Source organism: Apteryx mantelli, chromosome 5, assembly GCF_036417845.1.
Source record: "Apteryx mantelli isolate bAptMan1 chromosome 5, bAptMan1.hap1, whole genome shotgun sequence".
Lineage (NCBI taxonomy): Eukaryota > Metazoa > Chordata > Aves > Apterygiformes > Apterygidae > Apteryx > Apteryx mantelli.
This window is the reverse complement of record NC_089982.1, coordinates 61,843,790-61,869,635: the sequence shown is the minus strand read 5'-3', so window position 1 is coordinate 61,869,635 and position 25,846 is coordinate 61,843,790. Positions and strand designations below refer to the sequence as shown.

The window sequence follows — 25,846 nt, the reverse complement described above, 5'->3', positions numbered from 1 at the left end:
TCTCAGCCGCCGGCGTGGAGGGGGCGCGACGCGGCGCCTCGGCCCGCGGGCGGCGGACGGGCCTCGCGGGGGTGCTGCGGTGCGTCGTGTCCCCGCGCCGCGTCGGGGCGTCGAGCGGGGCCTGGCGGCGGTTGCGGCCTGGGGAGGGGAGGGCGGCGCGGCGGATAAAACCCGGCCCGTGCTCGCCGCGCCTGGCGACCTCCGGCTGGCGGGAGGCCGGGCGGGCTGCCTCTACCGGGGAGAGCGGGGCCGCCGCCGCCCGCACGGCCCCTGCGGCCCAGGGCGCTCTGCCTCCGGCCGGGCTGATCCTTCCCGCGACGGTTGCCTGCGCCGCTGGGCCGGCCGAAGCCGCTACCTCCAGACGCCGGGTGTGCTGCCGCCGCCCTGGTGTCGCTGTGCCCTAGCGCCGCCTCCAGCCGGCAGGGCACCCTCCTCGGATCGCGAGGAGCGAGAGGGACGGTTCCCTGCTCAGGCGCGCTAGGGGCTGGGGCCCTGCGCCTTTGCCCTGGCGCTGTACTCGGGGGTCGTGAAGAGCTGGAGCTGGCCTGCACCCCCATAACGTTTTTCTTTATCATTGATTTATTAAGTGTTTTATTAAAATTGATTCAAAATCAAATGTCATTGTTGGATGCTATTTGTGTTTGTGAGGTGCAGTGCTCGTTAACTTCCGTATACTTTATGTAAGTAAAAGGCAAACTGAACGTGAAGATTGGCTGAGCTTATGTGTACCCGACAGAGGGGATGGGGAACTTTTTCGTCAAAGGCTGAGCAGGCTTTCCAGGCATTTGGTGTTTATCCAGTGATGTGGGAGGGGGAAAAATGTGAGACTACACTGTGAAACAAAGTTGCAGGATTTATCCCACCCCTATTTCACAGAAAAATCTATCCAGGGGCTGTGAAAGGAAAATACAGTTAAGAAACTTTCTTAGTCAGAAGTCAGAATCTTCCTTCAAAGTCAGGTTGCTTTGAGGTCCTGAGTTAAGAGAGGACAGAACAGTTGCATATCTTTTAAAAGAAGAGATGTTTACCTGTTTCATTGCCTTTTGTGTTTTGTGCCCTAAGGATGTCTTTTGGTCTCAGATTTTTCCATGGAACCTAGCGAGCTAAATGTTATGGTTTTTGGACATGAAGGGGAGAGTCTCCTGCAATGTCTCAGTTCCAGTATATGTGACTATAAGAGTAAAAAATGACAGCTGTGATATTGTCATGGTAGTTCTCAATGCAAGCACTCGGCACCAGAAACTTCAATTTTTCCAGCACAAACCAAAAGAATTTTCTGTGGAATTTTGGTCCTTTGGTGCATTATTATTGCCCAGAACTTTTTTTTCCCCACAGAACTGATAGTTGTTAACATGTGTTAAGTGGATGTAATATTGTTATATGCTTACAATTTAAAAATGTATAATTTCCCTCCTTTTTGTCCCCCAGCAAGTATTCACTCTATTAGAAAAAGCTTGGTCTGGTTCCCCTGTGCAGTTTGCTTGGCAGAAAACTTTGGGAAATTTCCTTGCTGTAACAGGGTAAGATCACAAATATCTGTTGTATATATCCATACAAATCATTGAGAGTAGGGGGGAGAAAACATTGTTAAACAGATCTAAAACAATGCAAAATATTTATCAATTCCCTATCAATGTAAAAATATTAAACTCTTGAGCTGCCTTACTGTGATATAAAAGTTCAATGTGGAAAAAGGTTTATGAACTCATTATTTGCAGATGAAGAAAAAGAATTATCCTGTATGCTAATCTTTTTTAGAGGTGATCGCATTGTGAAAATTTTTGATCGTCATGGTCAGAAGAGAAATGAAATTAACTTACCAGGGTAGGTACTAAGATGGGTTTGAAATGTATACTTTAAAAATGCTACTCTTCTGATGAGGTGCCTATACAATATGAGAGGTTTGTAGGAAGGGGTACTATCTCTGGTTGATATAGCTAGAAAAGAAGACAAGCTTATGAGCATGTATGGAATGTGAGACAAGATGTAGTCCTGAAACAAAAGGTGAATTCGTAATAAGCTATCAAGAATAGTCAGAAAAATATATCCTTATATCCAAAGCTTTCTTTATTAATAATAAACTTGATCTAGTTCATTAAAAAGCTAGAAAAAGATAAGAGGTTAAGAATAAACATACCGAGGTCATATACAATATATCCACATTATGTTTAGAGCGACTACATTCTCACTACTGTCCATTTTCTACTAATTTGCATCATAGCCCTATTGAGGAAAAATATCCTTCTGTTGCTAGTACTTTTGTTGGTGTCACTGGCATAATGTCTATGGTAGCATTTTTAGTTTAGATCAAGTGTGTGCTTTTGAAGTGAATCTCCCTATTTTTCCTATTTACTGTGCTTTGATTCACAATAGAGAGTGGTCTCAGAGTGTACAAGCTGTATTCCTTTCGGATGAAACTAAACTGAAAGTTGCACTCCAACTGCTAAAAAAACCTCTGTCCACAGGGAAAAGGCTAGACAATGTCCAGAGTAAAACCCCTTGAAGTGCACATGCTGTGACATCAGGTCCTCACACTGTTTTGCTGTATAAATCTACTTTCATTGGGCACCATTACTACCTGATGTAGCAATGGTGTCATTTATGTACTTTCCATTTTGTATGGGTGTTTTACCTGCTCATAATTTAAGTATTCATGCAAACTCCTGATTTTTTTGATTATTTCAAGCAACCTGATTCATTTTGATTAGGGTGGAACCCTTAGTCAAGGCTAACGTGTTGCCTATGAGAGGTCATACTCTTCCCATAGATAGCTTCTTATACACAATAAAATTAATTCCTTCTCCTTCTTAATATTGTTATTTCAGCCACGTGTTGAAAATTCAGGTTTCTCTTTTTATGCAAGATATGAAACATTAAATTCTGTTGTTTTTTTTTAAACAAAAACAACCTTCCACTAAAGTTTTAAATCCTAACTTTCTTTTCCAGTCTAACTTTCATTTCCAGAATTTCACTTATGTATCCCTATATCACTGGTAGGTCTGAGCCACAATCACTAGTTCCCCAAGAACCCTCTAGAAATCCGGTTTTGGAGTTTATGGTATTTGCCACCTTACACCGAACTAACAGACCTGATTCTCATTGTCTTTACCAAGCTTGCTTGTATCCTACTGATCACTGCATCTTGACACAGCTTTTTTGTTTAGGTGAGCCTCTTAATGAGTGTGTGGTTGTCAGTTTCTGCTGTCCTTTCACAAGGAAGGTCTCATGAAAAGGACTATATCAAACTTCTATTCTGGTCAGGTACCATTCATAATGTGGGCTGGCTATGTCAGTGAAAAGGTTGGGATAATACTCCCTGTACTTACATTACATTGCATCTGACCTAGCTGACCTGCTGGTAGTATCCATGGCCCAGCTCATTCTGTGCTGTATTGCCCATAATAACGAGCATATTGTATATGCTTGTTCTGTCCAGCAAAATGCCAAAAGAGAAGAAAGCTGTCAGACAGGTGGAATCAGTGGTGAATTCTGTGAAGAGCTTGTGTTGGGGGTCCTCCACCGTTCTGGGGATTGGTGCAGATGTTGGGAAGGGGAGTCCTTAGCATTACCTTACGCCTTGGCTTTCATGATGGGAAGGGGAGTTCCTACAGGGTCAGGAGCTAGTGCAGGGAGAAAAGGAGATTTGTTTGTGTGACTTTGATCCAAAAGATCAGAAATGAGCCTTTTGTACCACTTTGTGAAAGATGCAAAGCTTTAATGTACTGCTCTCACACATGCACCTTCACTGAAAGGTAAAGTTATAGCCCTGTGATGTCCCTCCTGGCTGGTCTTCTAGCTCCATTGCTAATTTGGGTCCTAATCTAATCAAACGGGTTGTATCTGGTAATTCAGTGAAAAATTTTTATACAGAAGCTCAGTCCTTCTGGCTACAGAAGTTCATTTAAGAAATTACTTGTCCTTGCTAACTAGCAGTCAGACCAGATTCCCTTGTGTGCTTGTTTTCTAGCTCTGTAGATTGAGCAGCCTGAGCAAAGCTTGAAGGTCATAGCTCCTGCAGCCTTACAGATTACTGATGACTGGTTGTTTCTGAGAGCCTAACCAACAGTTCAGGAGTCCTTCAAGATTGAACTTATTCAATTTGTGCTATTGATCAGCTGTTGCTAAAACAGATAGAGTTCTTCTGGAGTAGGGTCAGGAAATGATTGCCAGAAAACTTTTGTTTCCTCTGTTCTCTTCAAACCCACCTAAACCCTCCCATGACCCTCAATTTGGGTAAAAGTTATCATAGCTATAAGCCTAATTGCATTTCTTTCTCCTTGTATTTTTACATAAATCAGTCCTGTTGTGTTTTAGGCCTTGTGCCATTACACTTTTCGACTGGAATTTCACAGTTCTCCTGCTCTTTGCCTGGGCCCTCTGCCCATGATATAGCCATGCTTACCCAATACAAATGTGATTCTTTCCTTCAGGGGTCTATGACCCCTGGTATATATAACATTTTAACTGGTTTTAAAATAGTTATTTCTAAATGTTCTGTTCCAATGGCAAAGTAGAGAGAAGAATTGTGTAATAACAACCTGCTCTTAAGTCATGTGAAAATAATTATCATCCGCTTACAGTAGTGTGAATAGTACTGACATCTTCAGGCCTACCAGCAAATCCTCTACTTAGTTAAGTCTAGGTTTAGTCTTTTGATTATTTACTCCCAGCCTTTTGCCATGATTGAAAAATAAGTTCTCTATTATTATTATTATTATTATTATTATGAAGTACTATTTCTATGATACACAGTTTAAGCAGAAACAAGGATGCTTATATGGAGAATCTCCCACTCAGTCCAAACTTTGCTGCTTTATTTGTTGGTTAACTTATGTCTGCTAGACCTCTTCTTACATAAGAATGGAGTTCAAAATATCAAACGTCTTCTGCTATAATAGTTGATGCCATAAGCATCATCCTACCATTATGTTGATAGAATTTGTTTTAATTCTTATCCTTCTGAGTTTTTTCCCTTTTGTTTGTTGCTGTTCTTTTTATACCTGCTCTTGATGCTCCTATTGGCTGTTAAGTATTAACAAGAAGGTTTTAAAAAGACAAGATAGCAGAAACTTGAACTTACTGAAATTGCTTACAGCCATTACAGGTATTACATACCTTTCCACGGGACACTTTTGTAGTTGCTTGAACTAGTGGTTTTCATTTGAATAGGAAGGAGAGTGGAGTCTTTCAAAAAGATACCTTTTCTAACCTGAAACTATCAGTTTGTTTATCTAGAAAGGAAAGAGTAGTCTCATATGTCATAGGTTTTTAGTCTGCAGCATATGTTGATGTAAAAATATATTGTAAACCATGCTGTTTCCTATTCAGTAGAGATTCATGGATATGTCTGCTGTTGTGTTCATTCTGGGAACTATTTGTGAGTAGAGGCTTTTCTTGCTTCTGCATAGGTTTCTTATCCAGGTTCATTATACTTTTGAAGCTAGGAGAGAAATATTCCCAATAGGGAGTGGCCTCTGACAAAATAGAACCTTACAGGGTTTTTCAGTGTCTCTTAAAAATCTAGATGGTGGTATTTCAAATTCTCGAACCTAGGTAACAATCCTCTTTTTATGACCTTCTTTTCAGCCTCTGCAGTTTAGATAAGATTTGAGTGAGAATGTGGTTGCTGTAAAATATGTTTTCTATATAAATCTAACAGTCTGTTATGGGTTTGCTTGGGAGGGAAAAGGAAGGGCAGGGACTTATTGTATACAGTTCTGGTTGTTCTTGTATACTTTTAAACATATTTTAACATTATTACATTTTAATATTATTAGTGAAACTACTTTTTTTCCTTCAGTAACTGTGTTGCTATGGACTGGGATAAGGATGGAGATACTTTAGCGGTAATCACAGACAAATCTAGTACCATTTATCTGTGGGATGCAAACACAAACAAAACAAGCCAGCTAGACAGTGGCATGAGGTAAGATGGTTTTTTAAAAGTATGTATTTGAAGAGTTAGACCATTATGATCTGCTGTTCTTGATGCTATCTTTTAAAATGACTTAGAAGCTGATGCTAGTGCAATATGATACAATATGTTTCTCGGTTGAATTGCCATTGGGATATCATACTCATGCATTGTAATCTTTGTTTTCTGTCTATGGGTAGAGTGTATGTTGTGTTTAACCTATAAAATCCTATAGTCATGCAGCTACTTGAGAAGACTTACTTCATCTGTTACTCTAGAAATTGGGATGAATACTGACACCTGAACCATGGGCCTGTTCACGAGATGTGAGAGTGTTCATATCATCTAACTTTGAAGTCCAGCTTGAGGCTTCAGATATAGTGGAGAAAGTTGTGCTTGCAACCTGGGTACCCTGAGAGTGAAGAGAACTTCACTGTTTGTTCATTAAGGGTATGGAAAGACTAGACAGCTAAGTTAAATATGCAAAACTGGAAAGTATGAGTTACCATCCTGTCCCGTTTCCCTTCACTGGTGTCTTCCATGAGGAGTTCTCAACTTTAGGACTTCTTTTTTGTATCTTAATCTTTAAAAGGTCGAATTTGTTAACATAGAGGATATATACTGTCAGACTGATATTCTACAGTTTGTTGCTGAATTTTTTTGGTATGATTTGCTGGTTTTGAGGGGTTTACTGTGGTGGGGTTTTTGTCTCTTTTCTAATTGCCAACCTTGCCAAAGTCCTAAGAGAGTTTCTCTTTAATGTTTCCACTTTGTGGTAGCAACAAGGATGATTGAATTCTTTTGGTGACTACACCAGCCAAACTTTCTCCAAAGTATTTCACCCAAGTAAATGGGAACTTTAAAATAAGAAAGGGAAATGATTTTAGTGGTGTTAGGACTTTTCCTTTTTCCCTTAGATTTATAAAAGGATTGAAATGCCATTCACAAAACAGATGTGATGCTCCTATTTGTTTTAGGATTGAAGGAGATATGGAAGGCACAGGTTCAAATCCCTCTCTTTCTGAGTTGGACAGTGGACTTCAAAGAGTTTCCTGGGGCCTACTTAACAATTAAGCATTGGGTTAACACTTAAATTTTGGCTTCTTTGAATCTCTTATGCTAAGCTGTTCCACTCTACATAAACATTCATGCCATGGTTGTTAGGGCACTTGCCTGAGCAGAGAAACAGCTAATTGGGTACTGCTGTTATTTTATTTATCTGTGAGTTGAGCCAAACTCTCCTTCTGATTTAACCCTTTAAATTTCTTTTGCTTTTATGTAAAAAGTAGAGAAAGATACTAAAATTGGAGTGTTTCAACCATTAAATTAAAAAATTTAGTTCATTTGAAAAGATTTGTGGGACTCTTTTTTTGCAGAGTTTTTTTTTTTTCCAGATTCAAGTTAAGAACTCCATGTCTGAAATATGGAAGTATTCCATATTTGCATTGGCATTTACATTTGTGCTTTGTGAACTTCATTTGGAATATTGGATATTTGATTATGGGATATTTTCATATTTTACAGCTTAGTACCATGTATATGTATACATTGAAACTGAACTTAAACTGTATTAAAAAAATAACTTTTTTACAACTTCTACTGCTCTTAGAGAAGAAAAAGTACAGCCACTTCACACAAAATGCACAGTGGCTTAAACTATGTATGATTTAGTGATGTTATTTTTTTGAAGATTATTTGTTATTAAAATGGTAAGTCATATGTTAGAAAACAGTTTCAAATCCAGAAAATGATTGTACATACAACAAGAAATTCAAAATAGTTAACTTCTTTCTACCTTCTAATTAATTATATGTGGCATCAGATAGGCATCCCTCAGAATGTTTAGCTATTTCTGGATTACTCAGTTATTTCTTAATCATTCCATTTTTGTCATTACCTAATAGCGATATGCCTCTTTAGTGTAGATGTTGTTATAATGGGCATTGTTTTAATCTTCTGCTCTGGTAGGATACATCAGCTTTGGCCTTAAAATAGTTCTTGATGATTTGTTTTGTATAGGTTTCATAAGCAGGGTTTTTTTGAAAAGGTCAGTTTTAAACCATAGCCTTTTATAGGATCATAGTAATTTATGAAGATGTTTATACACACTATGTTGCATAAAGAAATAGACAGTATTATACCACCTTTTCATATGTAAACAAGTATTTTGGGGGGAAGAGTACCTTACCAGTTTGCAAGCACAGAAGAGCACAGAAGGTACTTATCAAAACAGATTATGCTCTTACTGCAGTTCCTTCATGATCTTTCTTTGTAATATCTGAGGCAAATTGCTTATTGGAGGCAGCTTTGCTAGGATGGTTTATACATAAATTAATTGAAGTGCCTCGTGCTTCTTTTGTCACAGTGTTACTGCTTAAGCAGCATAAGCACTAAGGCATAAACTGTGTGGAAATCAGGCTTTCCTGGTATCCTCCTCTCTTCAAAATTAAAAAAAGCACAAACAAAATCCCCAACAGGCAAACCAAATATTGGAAGTCATTTCACATGTTAATTAATGCCCAAAATTTGGTTTGGATTGCTATTGTATGCTTATGGAAAGGGTTAAAAAGATGTGAGAGATGTTGATGGAAATAACTATGCACAGTAGAAATTTTTGATTAAATTTTTTTTGTTTAGGAGGCTTTTTTTTTAATTGCAATGTATAGTGTTATTCAGTGTACCCTCAAATGTAGGCCAAATTTGTCCTTACTTTATCTGAAATGTCAAGTGCAAATTGCTCTTTCTAAGCTTTCCTATTACATTGACTAATTTGTCAAGGAATTAGAAGATCTATTAACTTGGAAATGGTTGTATTCATAGAATTATTTAAGTACAAAGAACAATTCAGAACTGAAAAATATCACTTACCTACATTATCAGTGTTTTTTAAGAACTGTGTTGTCAGCCAAATTACCCATGATATGTTTATGTCAAAGGCACTTGATTTTTATGGACACATTTCCATTTGTACAAGTCTTATTACATTAACTCATATTCCTGTTTATTACTTTCACTGTTATGTGCATACTTAAATAATTCTGATACTTGTTGTAGAGACCATTTACTTAGTTTAAAAATTCTGCTTAATCTGTGGTGTCATAAAACTTCAAAACATATGCGAAGTATTTTGTGTGTAAGCACATGAAAGGAACCTCTACTATACAATGTAAGAATTTTCTTTATTTTAGGGATGCAATGTCTATCTTATTATGGTCTCGAGTTGGAACTTTACTTGCTGTTGGAACGACTAAGGGAAACTTGCTTATATATAACCGTCAGACTTCTCGCAAGATTCCTGTTCTTGGTATGCATTGTATTGAAATTAAGCTTTCATATTTGTAACAGAGTAGAATTTTGCTAATACACTTAGATATCTTTTTGTTCTGTGTGTGAATATGCAACTCAAAATGTGCTCATATTCAACTTGCAACTTCTGTTTTGTTGTCCTTGCTATATTTTTACAATGTTATGTTAAAAAAAAGATTATACATAGCTAGTGCTGCCTCATGAGAAACTTTTGTTATCTTTCTTGCTTTACAGTTTGCAAAGGGTGTGTGTGGTTGTTGTTGTTACTAAGTTACTTTTTTTATGGCTTAGAGTACCTCTACATGGAAAAATTAAGGCTGTAGCATAGTCTCCAGAAATCTGATGCAACGAAAGGGAAGACCAGTGGCTGTGCAGGTTCTTATAAGGTGAAAAGACTTTCATCTGGCAGTAGAAAGCTAAAAACTTTAGAATAAAAATTTCACAATTGAGTTTGATTTAATTGTTCTGGTAGGTTGTTTCACATTATGAAAATCTGTGTTTGAGTGGCCAAACAGACCGTATTTCCATCCCGTACTTTTTGTGTTTGCGTTCATTTATGTCCTATAGGTTTGTTTCTTTTTCAGGTAAGCACAGTAAGCGGATTACTTGCGGTTGCTGGAGTACTGAGAACCTTTTGGCACTAGGAGGCGAAGACAAAATGATTACTATAAGCAATCAGGAAGGGGATACTATAAGACAGGTAGTATTTATAAACCTCATTTGAATGCAAGACATACATTAATACTCCTGGTCCCTGAGACAGTCACAGTCCAGGGAAACTGGGACTCATGGTAGCTTCTACCTTTTCAGTCCCACTGATTTCATGACAAAAAAGCCTTGGGAAAACTCACACAGGATGCGGGTGTATCTGAATATCTTAGTCTGTGTTATGCAGCATGATTTATGATATTGGAATCTCTGCAATTCTGCTCTGGTGCTGCCTAAACATACTTCTCTCAACCTTGGTTCTGGTTTGTGTCCATTGCAACAGGGTCTTAGGAGTGTAGTCTTTCCCAGGTCCAGCGTAGGACAGCTCTCCCATGACTCTTTATAAGATGTTTAGGGAATACTTATAGTGTTGTTTTTGCTTTACCTTGGTTAAACAATGAGACTTGCTTCTGATGTTTGAGGATTTGTCCTAGACTGGACCTCCATCACATCGCTGAGAGGTTGATTTCATTGCTTCTTCCAAGTACACTCAGATTCTCTAATTAAGCATTGTTTGCTTACATACATCGCAGTCCTTCCAAGCAAAGACAGTTGTGGTATAATGTGGCAATGAGTGTATTTGACTTCTTGAACTTTAATGAATGGTGGTTCACTCAAGGTTTTCAAAGGACAGTATGAAATCTTTCATAGTTCGTTTCATATGCTTCCACTTTTGTATCTAAAGATATCCCTACATTGTAGAGGAAGAAAGAAAAAAAAATTTAGGATATGTCTGTGCTTTAAAATAGCTAGCTCAGATACTAGAAACTGTCAAGGCAGTAAAGACCTGAACAAGGCTAGTTTACGAGGTTTTGTAATCTCATACTGACTACAAAAGCAATAGCCTGTGCTACTGCAGCTAGATTACTATCACTACCCAAACCAGATAAGCTACATCCGTATTATACTGCATTGGAAATATTTAACCTGTTTGTCTCATTCTCAGTCTTCTCTGTTTGGTTTGCATTCTTTTGGGAATGACCTTGTTTCTTTTTACTGCTTCAGTTAATACTATCTGTATAATATCATCTTTCAAGCTTTTCTCCTCATCTTGATATTTCCTTCTCTCTTTGGACTTGTATTTCTAACTGTTTTCTAGGTATTTCTTCAAGTGAATTCCTATATAACATGTCATTGTGATCCAAACTGAGGTCATGTTTCCATCCATCCTAACACTAAAATGTCCAGGGCAGCAGTAATACAATTGTTTAGCATCAGCATTTGCTACAGTAAATATTGATTTCCCAATCTGCACTTATTTCTTTCAGACCTCAGTGAGCTCAGATCCCAGTGATATGCAGTTCTCAGTTATGAAGACTGATGAAAGAATATCAACCAGGGAAAGCACAGTAAGAAGTCAATACAAAATACTACAAAGAGTGTTGAGGCCATGTTTCAGGGTTTCTGCTGGCAATCTCTGTGCACTAGGAAGTAATTTTTTTTTTTCTTCCTTGATTTAAAATTTGATGTTGAAGATTTTTTTTCAAAACTTTCTTTTGAAGTATAGCCATACCTCTTTATTCAATGAGGATGTGTTCATGAAAAGTGCAACAATTATCAGTATGACAGATAATTGAACAGTTTTGCTATAACGGTTAGTGTAATAGATGAAGATGTGTGCAGAGACTTAAACAAATACACACAGCATAAATACACAACAGTATATACATATGACAGATGGAGAGGAAGGAGCAGGATCATGAAAATGGCTGAGATGCTAGCTTTCAGAGGCTGTTTTTCAGCAATCAGTTTTTAGAACAGATCACCACTCTGAAAGATTTCAGCCTGTGCAAACCTCAGCATCTACGAGACTGAAGTAAAACTTCTAGTATGAGCATTCTACCTCTTTCTAAATGGCTGCATTTTCATTGTCTTCAATCATTCTTCCCAAGTGACTCAAGGTCCGTCAGATCGGTCAATGGTGAAGCACAGAGAAATGGGGTAATGACAACAGTTAGCAGAGCACGTTATTAAATGATCAGCAATGGAATGCCAAAATGACAGATAGAAAAGCCATGGATAGCAGGGTGTTACTGTATTAGAATTTGGCCGTATCTATATACTAAAGTACAGGCAGCATAATTAAATTCTCATATATTCAGGATTAGATCTTTACAGTATAGGGGTCACAAAGGAATTTCCCATGTCACATTGACAAAGACCTGGGTTTTGCCTATCTGTATGGAGTGAAATGTTTTCTACTTTCCAGGGAAATTTTAGTTAACAGACATTTTGAAAATGCAGGAACTGAGGACTGAGGGTGGGAACAGAAGGTAATATAAAACCCTTCAAATATTTTTGTCAAAGACAAGACAAATTCCCTCTCTGTCCTTTTTCTAAAATTAGTGTTTTACTTTTGTCTAACAATAAACGCATTTTGGTGACAAAAAGAATACAAAAAAAAAAAACAAATTTGAACCTTTCTTCCACTCTGAAGTCCAGCTTCTCTGTGGATTTCCTCAAATAAAATGCACTCACCTAGACTGATCTCAAGCCATAAATATCACATATTTAATACACACTGAAATGGCTGTTTCTTCTGGAATTGTCTTTATATCTTTGTAGTGGCAGCAAGTTACTTGATGTGTCAATGTTGTGATAGTGTTCCCTTCCATCTTAGAGGTAGGAGTTCTGTGGATCAAAAAACATATCATAGTTCAAGTGAGAGTAGTCCAGTTTACAGTTTACAGGGTAACTCCGTGTGGTCTGTTGTCTTTTCCTCAGAGGAAATGGTGGCAGACTTAATGCTTCCTGGGGGGAAGGTGTTGAATTTGAAATCTGTGTTCTGCTGGGCTTGCACTTAGATCTGTGAACTGCTGGCTTATGAAGAGGGTATCCTGAAACTCTCTTCCACTGTTGAGAAAGATCCAGAATTCAGATCCATGGGATTCTTAAGGATTATTGAAAATGCTATATCTCATCTTTTAGTGATGATGTAGGGTCTTATTTTAAAGTGATACTGGTCTTACTGAGTTTATTTTTCCTTTTCATTCATTGGCAGGTAAGTGTTGTGGTCGGCAAGAAGACTCTCTTTCTTTTTAATTTGAATGATCCTGATAACCCAATTGATCTGAAATTTCAGCAGCCATATGGCAATATTGTTACGTACAGATGGTGAGCACAACTTTCTTAATGCAACATTTTAATGATAACAAGCTGAAGGTTTTCCCAGTAGTTCTGATAAATGCTAGAAATGAAAGCATCCCTTGCTGACATTGGAAATTTCTTGGCTATACTGTAGCCTTTTAAAGAGTCTACATTTTGTAATTGCTTTACTTAACAATATAATGGCTATAAAAGCAGTACTGTCAAAATGTAATTGGTGTTGGCGCGCTCAGACTTATAATAGTAATACTGTTGCTATCCTGGCAGTAGATAAAATTGAAGGCTTTATAGGGTGGGGATTTTTCGGATGAGAAATTGATGAAAGAACTAGCTGAAAGAGTGGGGCTGATTTTCTTGGCTAGTTTGTTAGTTTACAAAGTTGTGCAAAGTTCTTTTAGCCTCCCTGCTACATATTCCAATTGGTAATCTTCCTTTGAAGAAATCCCAAGCTAGATGTTCCAACTCTTTACCCAAAAAGTAGTTGTCTGTTTCTCTATCTTTGAGTTGTATCCTTTAATGCCCGTTCAGTCAATGGGAAGTTGACATTCATCCCTCACACTGAAGCTCTGTAAGAAAACCTGTAGCTATATGTTTCTTAACTTATGGCCACATGGCTAGCAATACATGGACTGTTTTCCTTGCAATTTTTTTTTTTTTAACTATATAACTGAGATATTTGTTTGAATTCATCTTTACAGCATGCAACTATTTCTGTCTTACCTCTTTATTTCTGCTTGACTCTCTGAAAAGTAAACAAGCTAATCACAAATATAGTTGTAGATTTGGTAATTCTGCTGTGTTTACACAGATATGCCTTAAGGGCAGGATGTCTGCCATTATTTTTCCACATAGCTTTGATGAGACCAAGTCAGCCAAAACCTTGAAATGGAAGTTTTCGGCTTTTGATATGCTCATTCTAAAGATAACAGAGGTCTTTTTCCTAGCACCGCTGCCATGTATGTTCCTTGCTGAAAGCAGAGTGGCATTATAGAATCTAGAAGCAAGAACAAGGAGGACTTACGAGAGGACGCTGGGCTGGAAAGCCTTGTGTGGCAAACTCATTTTTGTTGGTTGTTTTTCCCCTAATCTGTATTGTACTATATTGTACTACATTGTATATATACATTCCCATAATTTGATTATTTTTCCCATTAGAGAGGAGAGGCATTGACAGTTACCCCAGTAGTCTGAGAAAAAACATTTTACATAGATCTCTTTTCTGAATTGCTTTTTTTTGTTGTTGTTGCAACAGGTATGGTGATGGCTACATTATGATTGGTTTCTCACGAGGGTGTTTTGTAGTTATTTCTACACACATTCGTGAGATAGGTCAAGAAATCTTTCAAGCTCATAATCATAAGGATAATCTAAGCAGCATTGCTATATCACAGTCATTAAACAAAGCTGCATCTTGTGGAGATAATTGGTGAGTGACAGTTTTATAAATAAAGAATGGGATTCATCTTATGTAACTTTAGCTGGTCAGCATTAAAGCTAGTCTACAAGGCTCCCTAAGAAGTCAGTGAAGAGCAGGAGGTGAGATGAACTGCTTTCTGGAGCTCCCTCTCTTCCTAAAGTTAGGAGAAGCTTATCTTGCCCCAAATCTCTGAATTGTATTGCACTTAAAATTAAACTGTAATATTTATAGATGTTTTCTTTTGATACTTTCTTTTTTAATGTGTTACTTGGCTACAAAAATGTCAGACTTTCTTTAGTATGATCTATAAATTGGACCATGGGCATCCTCTTAGCAGTAAGAGAACTATTCATTTAAAGCTGTACTGAGTATGTTAAAAACACTAATATCCTCCTCTCTGGCCTTTGGTCTTACCTGTGATCTAGTGAAAAATATAAATGGATAAGCCATTAAGGAAGAAATAGTTACAGAGACTAGAGTTCTTTTAAAATATGTTGTCCATAGTATAGTATACTATATAGTATAGTAGAATATATGTCCTATAGCTCCTCTGCTACTTCCTGTTTCTGTGATATCCAAATTCTTTGGTGAGGAAGGAGCTGAGTGACAGTTAGAGTCAGATCATTCTGCCTGTCCTCAGTTCTGAGTGTGTGTGACTTTAGCAGACTGCTTGTGTGTGACACTTTCACACTGAGAGTGGTGTACTTACAAACAAAACATGGTACACCTTCAAGCTCTTCAGTTATCAATCAATATTATTTAATGAGATTCTTTAGCATTTATTGAGTAATACGGCAGCATAAGAAAGATCTCAATCTGTCCATTTTTATGCAAAGCAGGATTGAAAGCTAGTTTTTTAGATTCATGCTTCAGGCAGTGTTAGTCCATCAGGGTTGTCTATGTGACCTAACCTGTATCGTAAAAGCCAAAAAAGGAAGAAGAGTATTACTTCCACCCCGCTTCAGGCCTTTGGAATTGGAAGAGTCCTGCCTTTTCCTTAAATTTAGTTCTGTGAGAGAATCTTCTTGTACCTTTATAGTGATAATGTATTTAGAGTGATGGATAACAATGAGTGTGTGTGTATGTTGCTCTTTAGGAAATGGAAACCATTTTGCATTCCTGCTGTAATATGTTGCTTCATTAGTCTAGATTGGTTTGGGTTGGGTTTTTTCCAGCTCGTGATGACTGAGATTTATTTTACTGAGAATAACTGTTTATTTTTGTTTTAGCATTAAAATCCATGATCTGTCAGACCTGAGAGAAATGTATGCTATAATAAACTTGGATGATGAAAATAAAGGTATGTTAATAATCTCCATAAGGATAGAAATTTTTACAAATTAGGGAAAACAGAATTTTGTGTCATTTGGTTTACATGAGTGAAGTACCTGAAAATACCATTGTTGAAAAACTGTGTAAATATAGAATGTATCATAAATTCCTTCTTTCCCAACATGAAGGCATTAGGAGGTGACCCACAGCAAGGTAGGAGGACACAGTTACTTTTAACAAGTTTTTTTTATCTGTACAAAGTATGAAGAAGTACAGCACTCAGAATATTTTATTGATTACTAAGATAATATACTTAACAGGTTCCTGCTTCTTTCCATGTTTTTTGGGAGGGTGGAATTTTTTTGTGCTTTTTTGTCTCTGTTGTACTAAGGGATAATACTTAATCTGTTCTCATCCTGATACGTAGGGTTTGTGCCTGTGGCTTCCAGAACATTGTTGTGAGACTGTTTTGGGGTAATGAGTTACCACCGTTGTTATCTCCTGTTTTAATATCTGTAATTATTTCAGTTATTGTCAAGTCTTCACTCTTAGACAACTGTTTAATTAGTAAGTTATGGTTTTGGTTTGAATGATAACAGTTAATGTCAAAAGGATGATTAACTGATTAGGTGTGAATACCTTAGTATGTATATTCCAGCTTGTGAATTCCTGCTATTGTCATATTTTAAAGCAAAACAATTGCTTCTTGGTTTCAGTAATCAAAGGATTTTTCTGCAAAAACTTGTAAATGTTTTAGGTGTAGATCAGCTGGCTTGGACAGATGATGGACAGTTGTTGGCAGTATCTACACGAAGAGGATCACTCCATGTTTTCTTGACAAAGCTTCCAGTCCTCGGAGATGCTTGCAGTACAAGGATTGCATACCTCACTTCTCTTCTTGAAGTTACTGTAGCCAATCATGTGGAAAGAGTATGATAATCTGTTTCTCTTAAAGTTCATTTAGATATAAGTAAAACAAGTAATAATAGTGCATTAAAATTGGTATGATGTTTCTTACAGGAGCTACCAGTCACGGTCTCTGTTGAAGTAGAGCCCAGTTTTGTTGCTATTGGTGTTTATCATTTGGCTGTAGGAATGAACAATCGGGCTTGGTTTTACGCACTTGGAGAGAATAGTAAGCATAAATTTAATTCTCTTATTTTAAATTGCTACATCATTGTGTGTCTTATTCTATGATATTAGTATTGCATTTAGCAGCTTTTAACATTTTATATTGTACAATAACAACTTGAATCGCCATATGGTCCTATTAGGACTGGACAATGATTTTCACAGGCTGAAGCAGTTATGAGAAGGCATTGTAAATAATTTAAACAAAACTTCAAGTTCAAGATATTAGTAATGAAGCGTAGAATATTTCCTTCTTGAGGTTTTTATCAAATTATGTTGTTAACCGATGAAGGACTTCTTAGCTTTTGAGAAATTATTTGACCATGACTTTAAATACTTATTGTGGCAGAGTAGCTAGGGACTACACCATCAACAAGATTAAATTCTCAGTTCCATAGATGTCCATATAGTTTGCAGGGAGTAAGGTAAAATTGCTTATGTTGTATTCAGATATTAGACAGTGGATTTAAAGCTTTCATGCCTTTCTAAACAGCACCTTTTTTTAATAAAATAGATTAATCAAAACTATAAGAACACTAGTCACAGCTGCATAGGAAGAGTTTCTCTTGTACTTTCTAATTAGTTTCTGATTGCTATCAAGAAAGCCTCTTTACATGTGACTTGTCCCCTTTCTGTTCAATTGCGAGTTCTTCACATCTAGTTACTCAGCTGCAAATTCAGATTATGATAAATGAAGACCTATACAACATATTTATACCTTTTCTTTTCTCTTTGAACTCTGTAGATGTAAAAAAGCTCAAAGACGTGGAGTACCTGGGGACAGTAGCAAGTATACATCTTAATTCTGATTATGCTGCTGCTCTCTTTGAGGGTAAAGTCCAGTTGCATATGGTAAGGACACTGTTGATTTTGAGCACTGAATTAATTGAGTCCACCTAAGCTGAATTAGTTACAGAAATTTTAAAAATGAGAGAAAATGGAGTGTTCTTCACATAACGGAGATAAAAGTAAAAAAGTCTTTAGACATTTTTTGCCACCTAGTAAGATATAAAACTGAATTCCTGAAGATTTTAGAAATATAATCTAAGTCTAGAACAGGGGAGGAGAAAGTGTTTTCCTGTGAACTGTTTAGCAAGTTTTATTTTAAAAGTTTCTGTGGGAACTTGGCAGAAGCTGATAGTGGGTTTTTAAGTGATGCACATGAAAGGTGGTTCTCATCTCATTTCCTTACAGTTTGATACAGGCAAAACTCTGATATCTCATTTTATTAATGGAGTTTTCCAGTTCATTCTCACCTTTATATTTAGATAGAAAGTGAAAGTTTGGATGCTCAGGAGGAGCGAGAGACTCGACTCTTCCCAGCAGATGATGATAAAAGTCGAATTTTGTGCCATGCTTTAACTGGTGATTTCCTCATATATGGTACAGATGTGAGTATTATTTCTGTTTTAAATGGTCTTTTTAGATGGAATATGTTTTTATCTGAATTACTTGGATTGTTATTCATTATATTATTAGCATAAAATTTGTGATTCTGAGAAATTTAGTGTGGATTATTTTCTGTGCAAGAACTTTATGCAAACACAGTCAAAACTGCATCCAGCTTCCTTGACTATTGCATTTATATGAGATGCAATAGCAAGAAGATTAAATCTGGCCTTTACTAATGCTTGTTGCAAAACACAGATCTTAATAGCAGAATGTAATCATATTGCAGTAGTGAAAGGTTTAGCAATCAAAATGTCTTCCAGATGAGAGAAAAAAGGATAGCACTTGCCTTGAAAATATGTTAATTAAGGTGATGATGTGATATATGGGGACAAAAGGTAATGAGGTAAGCAAGCATTAAAGGTTGAATGGAGGTCTTGACTTGTTGAAGCCTATGTCAGTGGGCTTTTAGTCACTGCAACAAAAAAGGGAATTAGGAGGGCACTGAATAAGGATATGAGCATTTTTGTGGATTTTTAAGGGGATTTTTCTATGTGTAAGGGTAGTTTCCTTTCCTTTTTTAATGTTTTCTAGCACTGGGAATACAGGATACATTTGTCACTGTAGTATTGGCTCTTTATGACACAGAGTGATATATTGATCTTACAGAGGAAAGGCAGAATTGCCATATCTGATGTTATCACTGGTTTAATAACATTAATGGTTTTGCAGCATTTTAAGGCTTCTCCACCTCTCTTTTGCCTTTTTACCTAAACTGGTACTGATAAATTTAAAATAGTAAATTCACGGTTGATCAATTTGGTGTACACAAGTTTTATAATTGACTTCAGAAGCCTTCTTTTATTTTGTGTTGTTCTTTGTGCAAAACCAGTTGAAAAACAGTGTTATCACAAATCAGTTTGATCGCCTTTTTACCCTGAAGTAAGTACATCTGTACTTAAGAGTGTATGGTTCTTCACTGGAGGCAAATTTTTGCATTCTGGTTGAAAGTTAAGCTTCTCTGGTGAAAGAAGTAAGCATTCTTCCTGGTTATAGAATGTCACGGGAAAGACAGCATTTCTCCACAAAGTACTACAAGAACAAGATCTCTCCTCTCCTTCCCTCTTCTCTGAAATTCTCTCATGGTTACATTTTGCTTGAAAACCAGTCAAGTAATAGGGCCTGAAAGTTTCAGCTCCAGATTCACCCGCCTTACTTGAAGTTTGTAATCTGATACTTAGTTTCTCTTAATTTCCTGTATATCTGTGGAGAAAGAGGCACCTGCAGTAGGTTATTCAGATCTTAGCAGAAGATCTTACAGTTTTGGTGTTTAACTGTGCTCTCAACTGAGGGTGCCTAAAGCTTGCTTGGAGCATTTGGACTTCTGGGTCTTTAGTCTGTTTCTGGTTTTTGTGATCATATGTAGAGGCAGTGACAACTTGTGCTAAGCAGAGAAGTAAGAAATAAAATACTGTATTACTTTCTTCTGCTACAATGTGTTAAGGGATGTTCTTGTCTTTCTAGTGGGGAGGGCAGTAAGTGAGGTTGTCTTTAAGAAAAACAAAAAACTAACCAAAAAAAACCCAACTGCCCCACTAGCCCTCCCCTCACCCCCACAGAAAAGCCTCAAGTTTTCCTATGCTGCCAAGACCAGCTGACAAGCTGGGAGTATTTTTCTTTAAACACTCTTCATGCTCAGCACTCTAAGATAGGAGACACTACAACTAAATTAATTATCTACTTGATACTTATTAATGTTATTTCTGTTATAACTTTTCTGTTATTTCTCATTAGACTGGAGTTATTCATTATTTCTACATTGAAGACTGGCAGTATGTGAATGAATATCGGCATCCTGTCAGTGTGAGAAAAATTTTTCCAGATCCTAATGGAACCAAATTGGTTTTCATAGATGACAAAAGTGATGGCTTCGTCTATTGTCCAGTAAGTTAGTTTGGGATACCTATGCCATTACAAGCAGTTTTTTCAACTACATAATGCTTTTAATAGAGAATGAAAAAGCTTGTCACTCAAACATGTATACTGAAAGAAGAAATTGTTAAGGAGGCCTGATGATAACCTAATGGTAACGTAAGGAAATAAAAGTCATATTAGATCAGAGCAATTTCATAATATTAAATTTCTGAGCAGTAATTTTCAGAAATTAATCTGTTTGTGTATTCAAATACTGGTATGTTAGCTTTTCGGTTGCACTGCTTGTCCCTACACCTTTTTTATGTCATTCATATAACATTTGTGTTTTCTCTGTTAACTTATTTGTCGAACTCACAAAGGAAGTAATTCAGAGTCACCACTCATAAGAAAACCTTTTCCTAATACAGTTTTATATATTTCTGGACTACTTATCTTCCTTGTTTTATTTTATTTTCATGGATAACCAGAATGAATATTCAGTTCATCTCATTGGTCTCTTATTTCCTAGTAATTTTACTTTTGCATTATTTGTAGGTTAATGATAGATTATATGAGATTCCAGATTTCTCACCAACTATTAAAGGAATCCTATGGGAAAACTGGCCAATGGATAAGGGTGTTTTTGCTGCTTATGATGATGATAAAGTGTACACTTATGTCTTTCATAAAGATGCCATTCAAGGTACTGTAATACTTGAAAAATCCTATTTGCTATTTAGTTAATAAAGCAAAACATGTTCTGTTTTTGCATTTGTATTAAAAATTTTCATAACTCCATATGAAATAAGTAGTGTTACGAAAGCTTTGAAGTATAACTGATTAATAGAGAAATAGTTGCTGTATAGGTTTCTTTGTAAAGCTCCAGCAAGGCATTTCAGCCTTAACTCCGCAAGTTTCTTGATATTATAATATTTGATCTGAAAGTTATATATTGTGCTTTAATTGTATTTTGAAGTGTTCATGAGGAAATATTAGGATCAAGATGACAAAACTTATTCACTTATACTGTTAACCAGAATTTTAATCATAGCTATTTCCATGTTTGTGACAGAAAAACATTAACAAATTAATCTACAAACATTTGGAAAATGATCATAATCATTTAGATTTAAGTTTTGGGGTTTTTTACTTCTTTAAAAAATATATACACATAACAGTAGATGGTGACTGTCAAGATTCAAGACCTTGAATTAATGGCCAGCAGGTCTACATTATTTCAGTTGTGACTGTTTATTAAACATTTTACCAAGAAGGGTTGTTTGTTTTTTTTTTTTTTAAATAATGTCTTCCTTTCATCCTGATCTTTGAATCTAGGATCCAAGATTATTTTGGCAGGCAGCATGGAAGTCCCCTTTTCCCATAAACCTTTGTTGTTGTATAATGGAGAATTAACTTGTCAGACTCAGAGTGGGAAAACAAACAATATCTATCTTAGTACTCACAGTTTCCTTGGCAATTTGAAAGACTTCGGACCTAATGAGCTGGCACAAATGCTTACTCAGACTTTAATATTGAAAAGGTACGTCTGCTTTTTAATTATATTGTGTAAATTGTTTTCTTCTGTGCAATACAGCATATCCTGGTGATCTAAAGATGTCATGCTGAATATTGATAAATTAGATCGATCCATCAGTCCCTGTAGCTTTCAGATAAAGAAAGTGACCCAGTGCTGGTTCATTTGTTTTTCCACTGTCAAGTAAAAGCTAAAACAATTTTTTTTTAAGAATGATTCTGGGTTTTGTGACAGTGGCTCTTGCAAAACTGACTGAAGGTGCATCTTGCCCACTGCCCTTCCACTGCAATGAAGCAAAGCAAAATAAGTAAAATGGAAAGAAACCTAGAGTAGGGAACGCAGATGGTTTCCTGAAGAAGAGTGGTAGAAGCAGCTGAAAAAGAACTGTAAGTTATGCATTTTTATTTCTCCTTTCTTCCTGACATGTTTATCTCTCCATGGCTTAGAAAGAAATGATTCTTAAGTTTTCCCTGTCCTAGGATTAGGAAGAAAATAGTTTAAGAGGGGGTATATTAGGAGCAAGTAACATTTGTTTTGTTTTTTGATTTTTATTACTTTGCATAGGTTTTCTGAGGCTTGGGAGGTGTGCAAACTTCTGAATGACCAGTCTGGTTGGAATGAGTTGGCCAGAGCTTGCTTATATCACATGGAGGTGGACTTTGCAATACGTGTTTATCGAGCATTTGGTAATGCTGGGATGGTGATGTCACTAGAGCAAATAAAGGTAAAATGTAAAAGTAATGAAGTCTCTCCTAAATAGGAAATACTATGGTTTAATTGTTCTTAAAGAGTTGGTGAATTCTTATTTTTGTGGGGGTTTCGTTCATTTGTTTGTTTTTAAATGGAAGGTAAATTATTTTCAAAGGAGTTAATGATTATAGAGGAGAAGGTGTCTAAGCCACACAACTCTGGCTTGTTTTCCTCTTGAAATGGTTTTGGTACTCTCCTGGAATGTGGGAACTGACTTTAGACCCATTATTTCTACTTCCTCGATAATGATTATCACTTGCTAGCCAGTGATTGTGAAATAAAGTTGGTAAATGCTCTGATTGAGGTGCTTTTGAGAATGCACAGTGTTAAATGTGGACATCTAGAGAATTTTCACACCAACTAGAAAATTGCTTGATGAGGTTTAGATACTTCTACAGTTAGGTAGTAAAGGGAAGATTATTGCTGGCTGAATTTAGATGCCCCAGCTTGAGTTCTTGTTTAGATAAAATACAGAACTAGACCAACTAGAACAGCCCACTCTAGTTCACCCTGTTTTGAGCAGGGAGGGGTTTGACTAGATGATCTCCAGAGATCCCTTCCAACTTCAACTATTCTGGGATTCTGAGATACCTCTAGAAGGTGCTGTCCAGTTCAGCAAGCAGTATATAGGCATGAGGTTCACTATATTACAGTTGCTTTCAAGAGTACTCTCGAGGCAGCTGCTGCAGTTTCTTTCAGGTATGCAGCCAATTTTGACTTGTTCATTCATTGTTCATGATGAGTTTATATAGCTGCTTGATGACTGAAGGTTACTTTTCATCTCTGTGTAACTACTCTTGCAGTCCATGTATCTGTTCTGCCTCAGAGTGTGCTCTGTCTGCTGGCTTTTTTAAACCTTGAATGAGAGAAGATACTGAGTTTAAGTTGCAGGCTTCATTTGAAAGGGCCATGAAAGTCTTGGTTCTAGGAATCTGAAGCTTTGAGGATGATGTTGATTTCTAAGTTGGGCTATTCAACCCTTCTAGCTTTGGAACTTGCGAAAGCTCCCATGGCCAAATTGATCAGCAATCCTTCTCTTAAAAAGATTCATCCCTCCTTCACCTTTTCCTCTTATACCTAGTAAAGTCAAAAACTTTTGAAATTACTGGGAAGATTTGTCTGATGAGTGAAGCTTATCCATTGACATTGACTAAGTTATTTCCTGTACTAGCTCACCTTATAAAAGTGAAGGCAAAGTGTAGCAAGTCTATGTCATCTTCTTCGCTTTTGACAACAGTTAGGCTTGAAGACTTTTTATTTTATTGGCACTGCTCTGACAGTCTTCATTCCTGCACCTGCTGAGTAAGGTTGCCTACTACACCTTCTTCCTGTTTTTGATGCCTTCAAGTTTTCAAAGTTAGCATCATGTATCACTGTCATCAGGGCCTGGAGGAAAAATCTGTCTGCTGCTGTACTCCTTCTTGCTATGTCATCTCTGACACCAGGAACTCTTCCATACTACAGCTTCTGTAGCATGCCAGGCATGAAGATGGTCCTTCTCTCCAGAAATAAGCCCATCAGAGGATGAAGATACTTCATGTCAGGGAGGTGAAACAGAGAAGTCGTCGTTGCAACTGAAGCAATAATTCTCCATGGTCAATGGGATATTGGAGCCCTGATTTATATTCTCAGATTTTTCATGGTTTTGGCCTTTTGGTGATGATACTTTGTGTCCATGCTGTATTGTCCTAATGCCTAGACAGAGCATGTTGTAGGAAGCAGATACACCCTTATGAGCTGTCTGAGAGGTTTCCCCCATCCAAAGAGGTCATTTCATGACAGATCAGCTCTGGGTGAATAGTCCTTTGACACCACAGATATTGGTCTGCTTTACCACAGTAGCCAACATTTCCTGCCGTATCTGCTTGAGAGCAGCAGACCAAATTCATGTCTCAGACATTTGGAACCTCTTTTTTCCTTTGTAACTTTTGAGAAAATGTTTAAGGTTAAATGTTTAAGATTACAGGTTTTTTTTAAAAACAGATGTAATAATACAACCAAAAATGTACATGAAATAGTACTTTAAGAATATGCTTCTGCAAATTACTTAGATTTTAGACAGTTGTAGTGCTAATAGCTTTGAATTAAAATAAGAGTGAGTTTATTTTATGGTTTGTAGAATATAATATGCATACTTCTGATCTGTAGGGTTATTTTGTTTTACTGTACATACCAGACTACATTACTGGCAACAAATTTTTTTGTTTGAACTACTTTAGTGCCTCTTATGTCTTTTTACAGGGAATAGAAGACCACAACCTTTTAGCAGGACATCTTGCCATGTTTACTAGTGATTTCAATCTGGCTCAGGATTTATACCTGGCATCCACCTGTCCTATTGCAGCACTTGAGGTATTCATTTAAGATGTCTGACATTTTTTTGCTGTTTTTTTCTGCACCTCAATGCTGGATTATCAGTCACCTTCTGGTAATTCTGCTCTTTTGTGGTTTTGTTCTTGCCATTCTGTGAATGAGAGCATTTCTTCTAGGATGAATATATCTCTCAAATTGTCTGAATCCTTCTAGGATACTAGCTCTATAATTACATTTAGAATAATGTAAAATTCATATTAGAATTTGATACTTGGATCAGAAAATGGTGCTGTTCTTTATTAATAGATGCGAAGAGACTTGCAACACTGGGATAGCGCGCTTCACCTGGCTAAGTGTTTGGCCCCTGACCAAATCCCATTCATATCAAAGGAATATGCAGTGCAGCTTGAATTCACGTAAGTTCTCCTGTAAGGCTGCAGTATAAGAATGTCAGACTAATACTCATGCTAATTAGGAGAACATAGACTTGAGATACTTTATCTGATTGCATTGCCAAGAATGAGTTCTGTGAGGTCTTGCAGTTATAGTACCAGGAAGACTAGTTTCATATGAATACTTTCATGCTAGATAAAGACAATAGCAAATAATAGTTACACTTGATTAATTTAGGTATATCTATGTTGTTTTTAACTGGTAGGTCCACTATGTAATTATATAATCTGCTAAATAAATGTTTTGTTGCAGGCAAGTGTTTGTTTGGAAAATAGAAGAAATTAATGCCACTTAACATTTTTTTCCCCTGGAAGAAAGCCTTGCATTTAAAGCTTTTTCCTATCTTTTCCGTGATGCCCTGGAGCCTTCATTTTCTTCATAGTTTAGGTAGAAGAGTGTCAGACTTCAAGACTGCCAGTCCCTGAAAGCAAGAAAATATTCACCATTTGCCATGATTTTAAAGGCTATTTTATAGCTAATTTTACCCAGATGAAACCTATCCTGTTTACTGTCTAAATCAAGAGGAAAATTCTAGATATTAATAGAGGTTTTGGGCAACTTCTCCCCAGTCTCACCAGTTGCCCTGGCACTGAGGGAAGACAGTTGTTGGTCACAGAAAAGAGGAAATTGAGGCAGTTGT

The 25,846-nt window shown here is 36.9% G+C and overlaps 1 protein-coding gene across 2 annotated transcripts in view; it reads left to right on the top strand.

The window, feature by feature from the left end:
- Window positions 1–1,434: 1,434 nt before the first annotated feature.
- WDR19 (WD repeat domain 19) overlaps window positions 1,435–25,846 on the top strand; it is a 45,365-nt gene continuing 20,953 nt past the window's right edge. Inside the window, exons 1-19 of one of the 2 annotated variants that reach the window (XM_013949497.2) lie at window positions 1,435–1,520; window positions 1,759–1,824; window positions 5,801–5,926; window positions 9,103–9,218; window positions 9,805–9,920; window positions 11,197–11,277; window positions 12,930–13,042; window positions 14,286–14,459; window positions 15,680–15,750; window positions 16,480–16,652; window positions 16,743–16,857; window positions 17,599–17,705; window positions 18,122–18,244; window positions 20,037–20,186; window positions 20,712–20,859; window positions 21,492–21,696; window positions 22,255–22,414; window positions 24,682–24,792; window positions 25,060–25,169. In XM_013949497.2, coding sequence (XP_013804951.1) covers window positions 5,814–5,926; window positions 9,103–9,218; window positions 9,805–9,920; window positions 11,197–11,277; window positions 12,930–13,042; window positions 14,286–14,459; window positions 15,680–15,750; window positions 16,480–16,652; window positions 16,743–16,857; window positions 17,599–17,705; window positions 18,122–18,244; window positions 20,037–20,186; window positions 20,712–20,859; window positions 21,492–21,696; window positions 22,255–22,414; window positions 24,682–24,792; window positions 25,060–25,169 — 2,186 coding nt within the window. In that variant the 5' untranslated portion in view covers window positions 1,435–1,520; window positions 1,759–1,824; window positions 5,801–5,813. Of the gene's footprint in view, window positions 1,521–1,758; window positions 1,825–5,800; window positions 5,927–9,102; window positions 9,219–9,804; window positions 9,921–11,196; window positions 11,278–12,929; window positions 13,043–14,285; window positions 14,460–15,679; window positions 15,751–16,479; window positions 16,653–16,742; window positions 16,858–17,598; window positions 17,706–18,121; window positions 18,245–20,036; window positions 20,187–20,711; window positions 20,860–21,491; window positions 21,697–22,254; window positions 22,415–24,681; window positions 24,793–25,059; window positions 25,170–25,846 lie in introns of those variants that run through there. The other variant, XR_001293554.1, reaches the window with a different exon arrangement.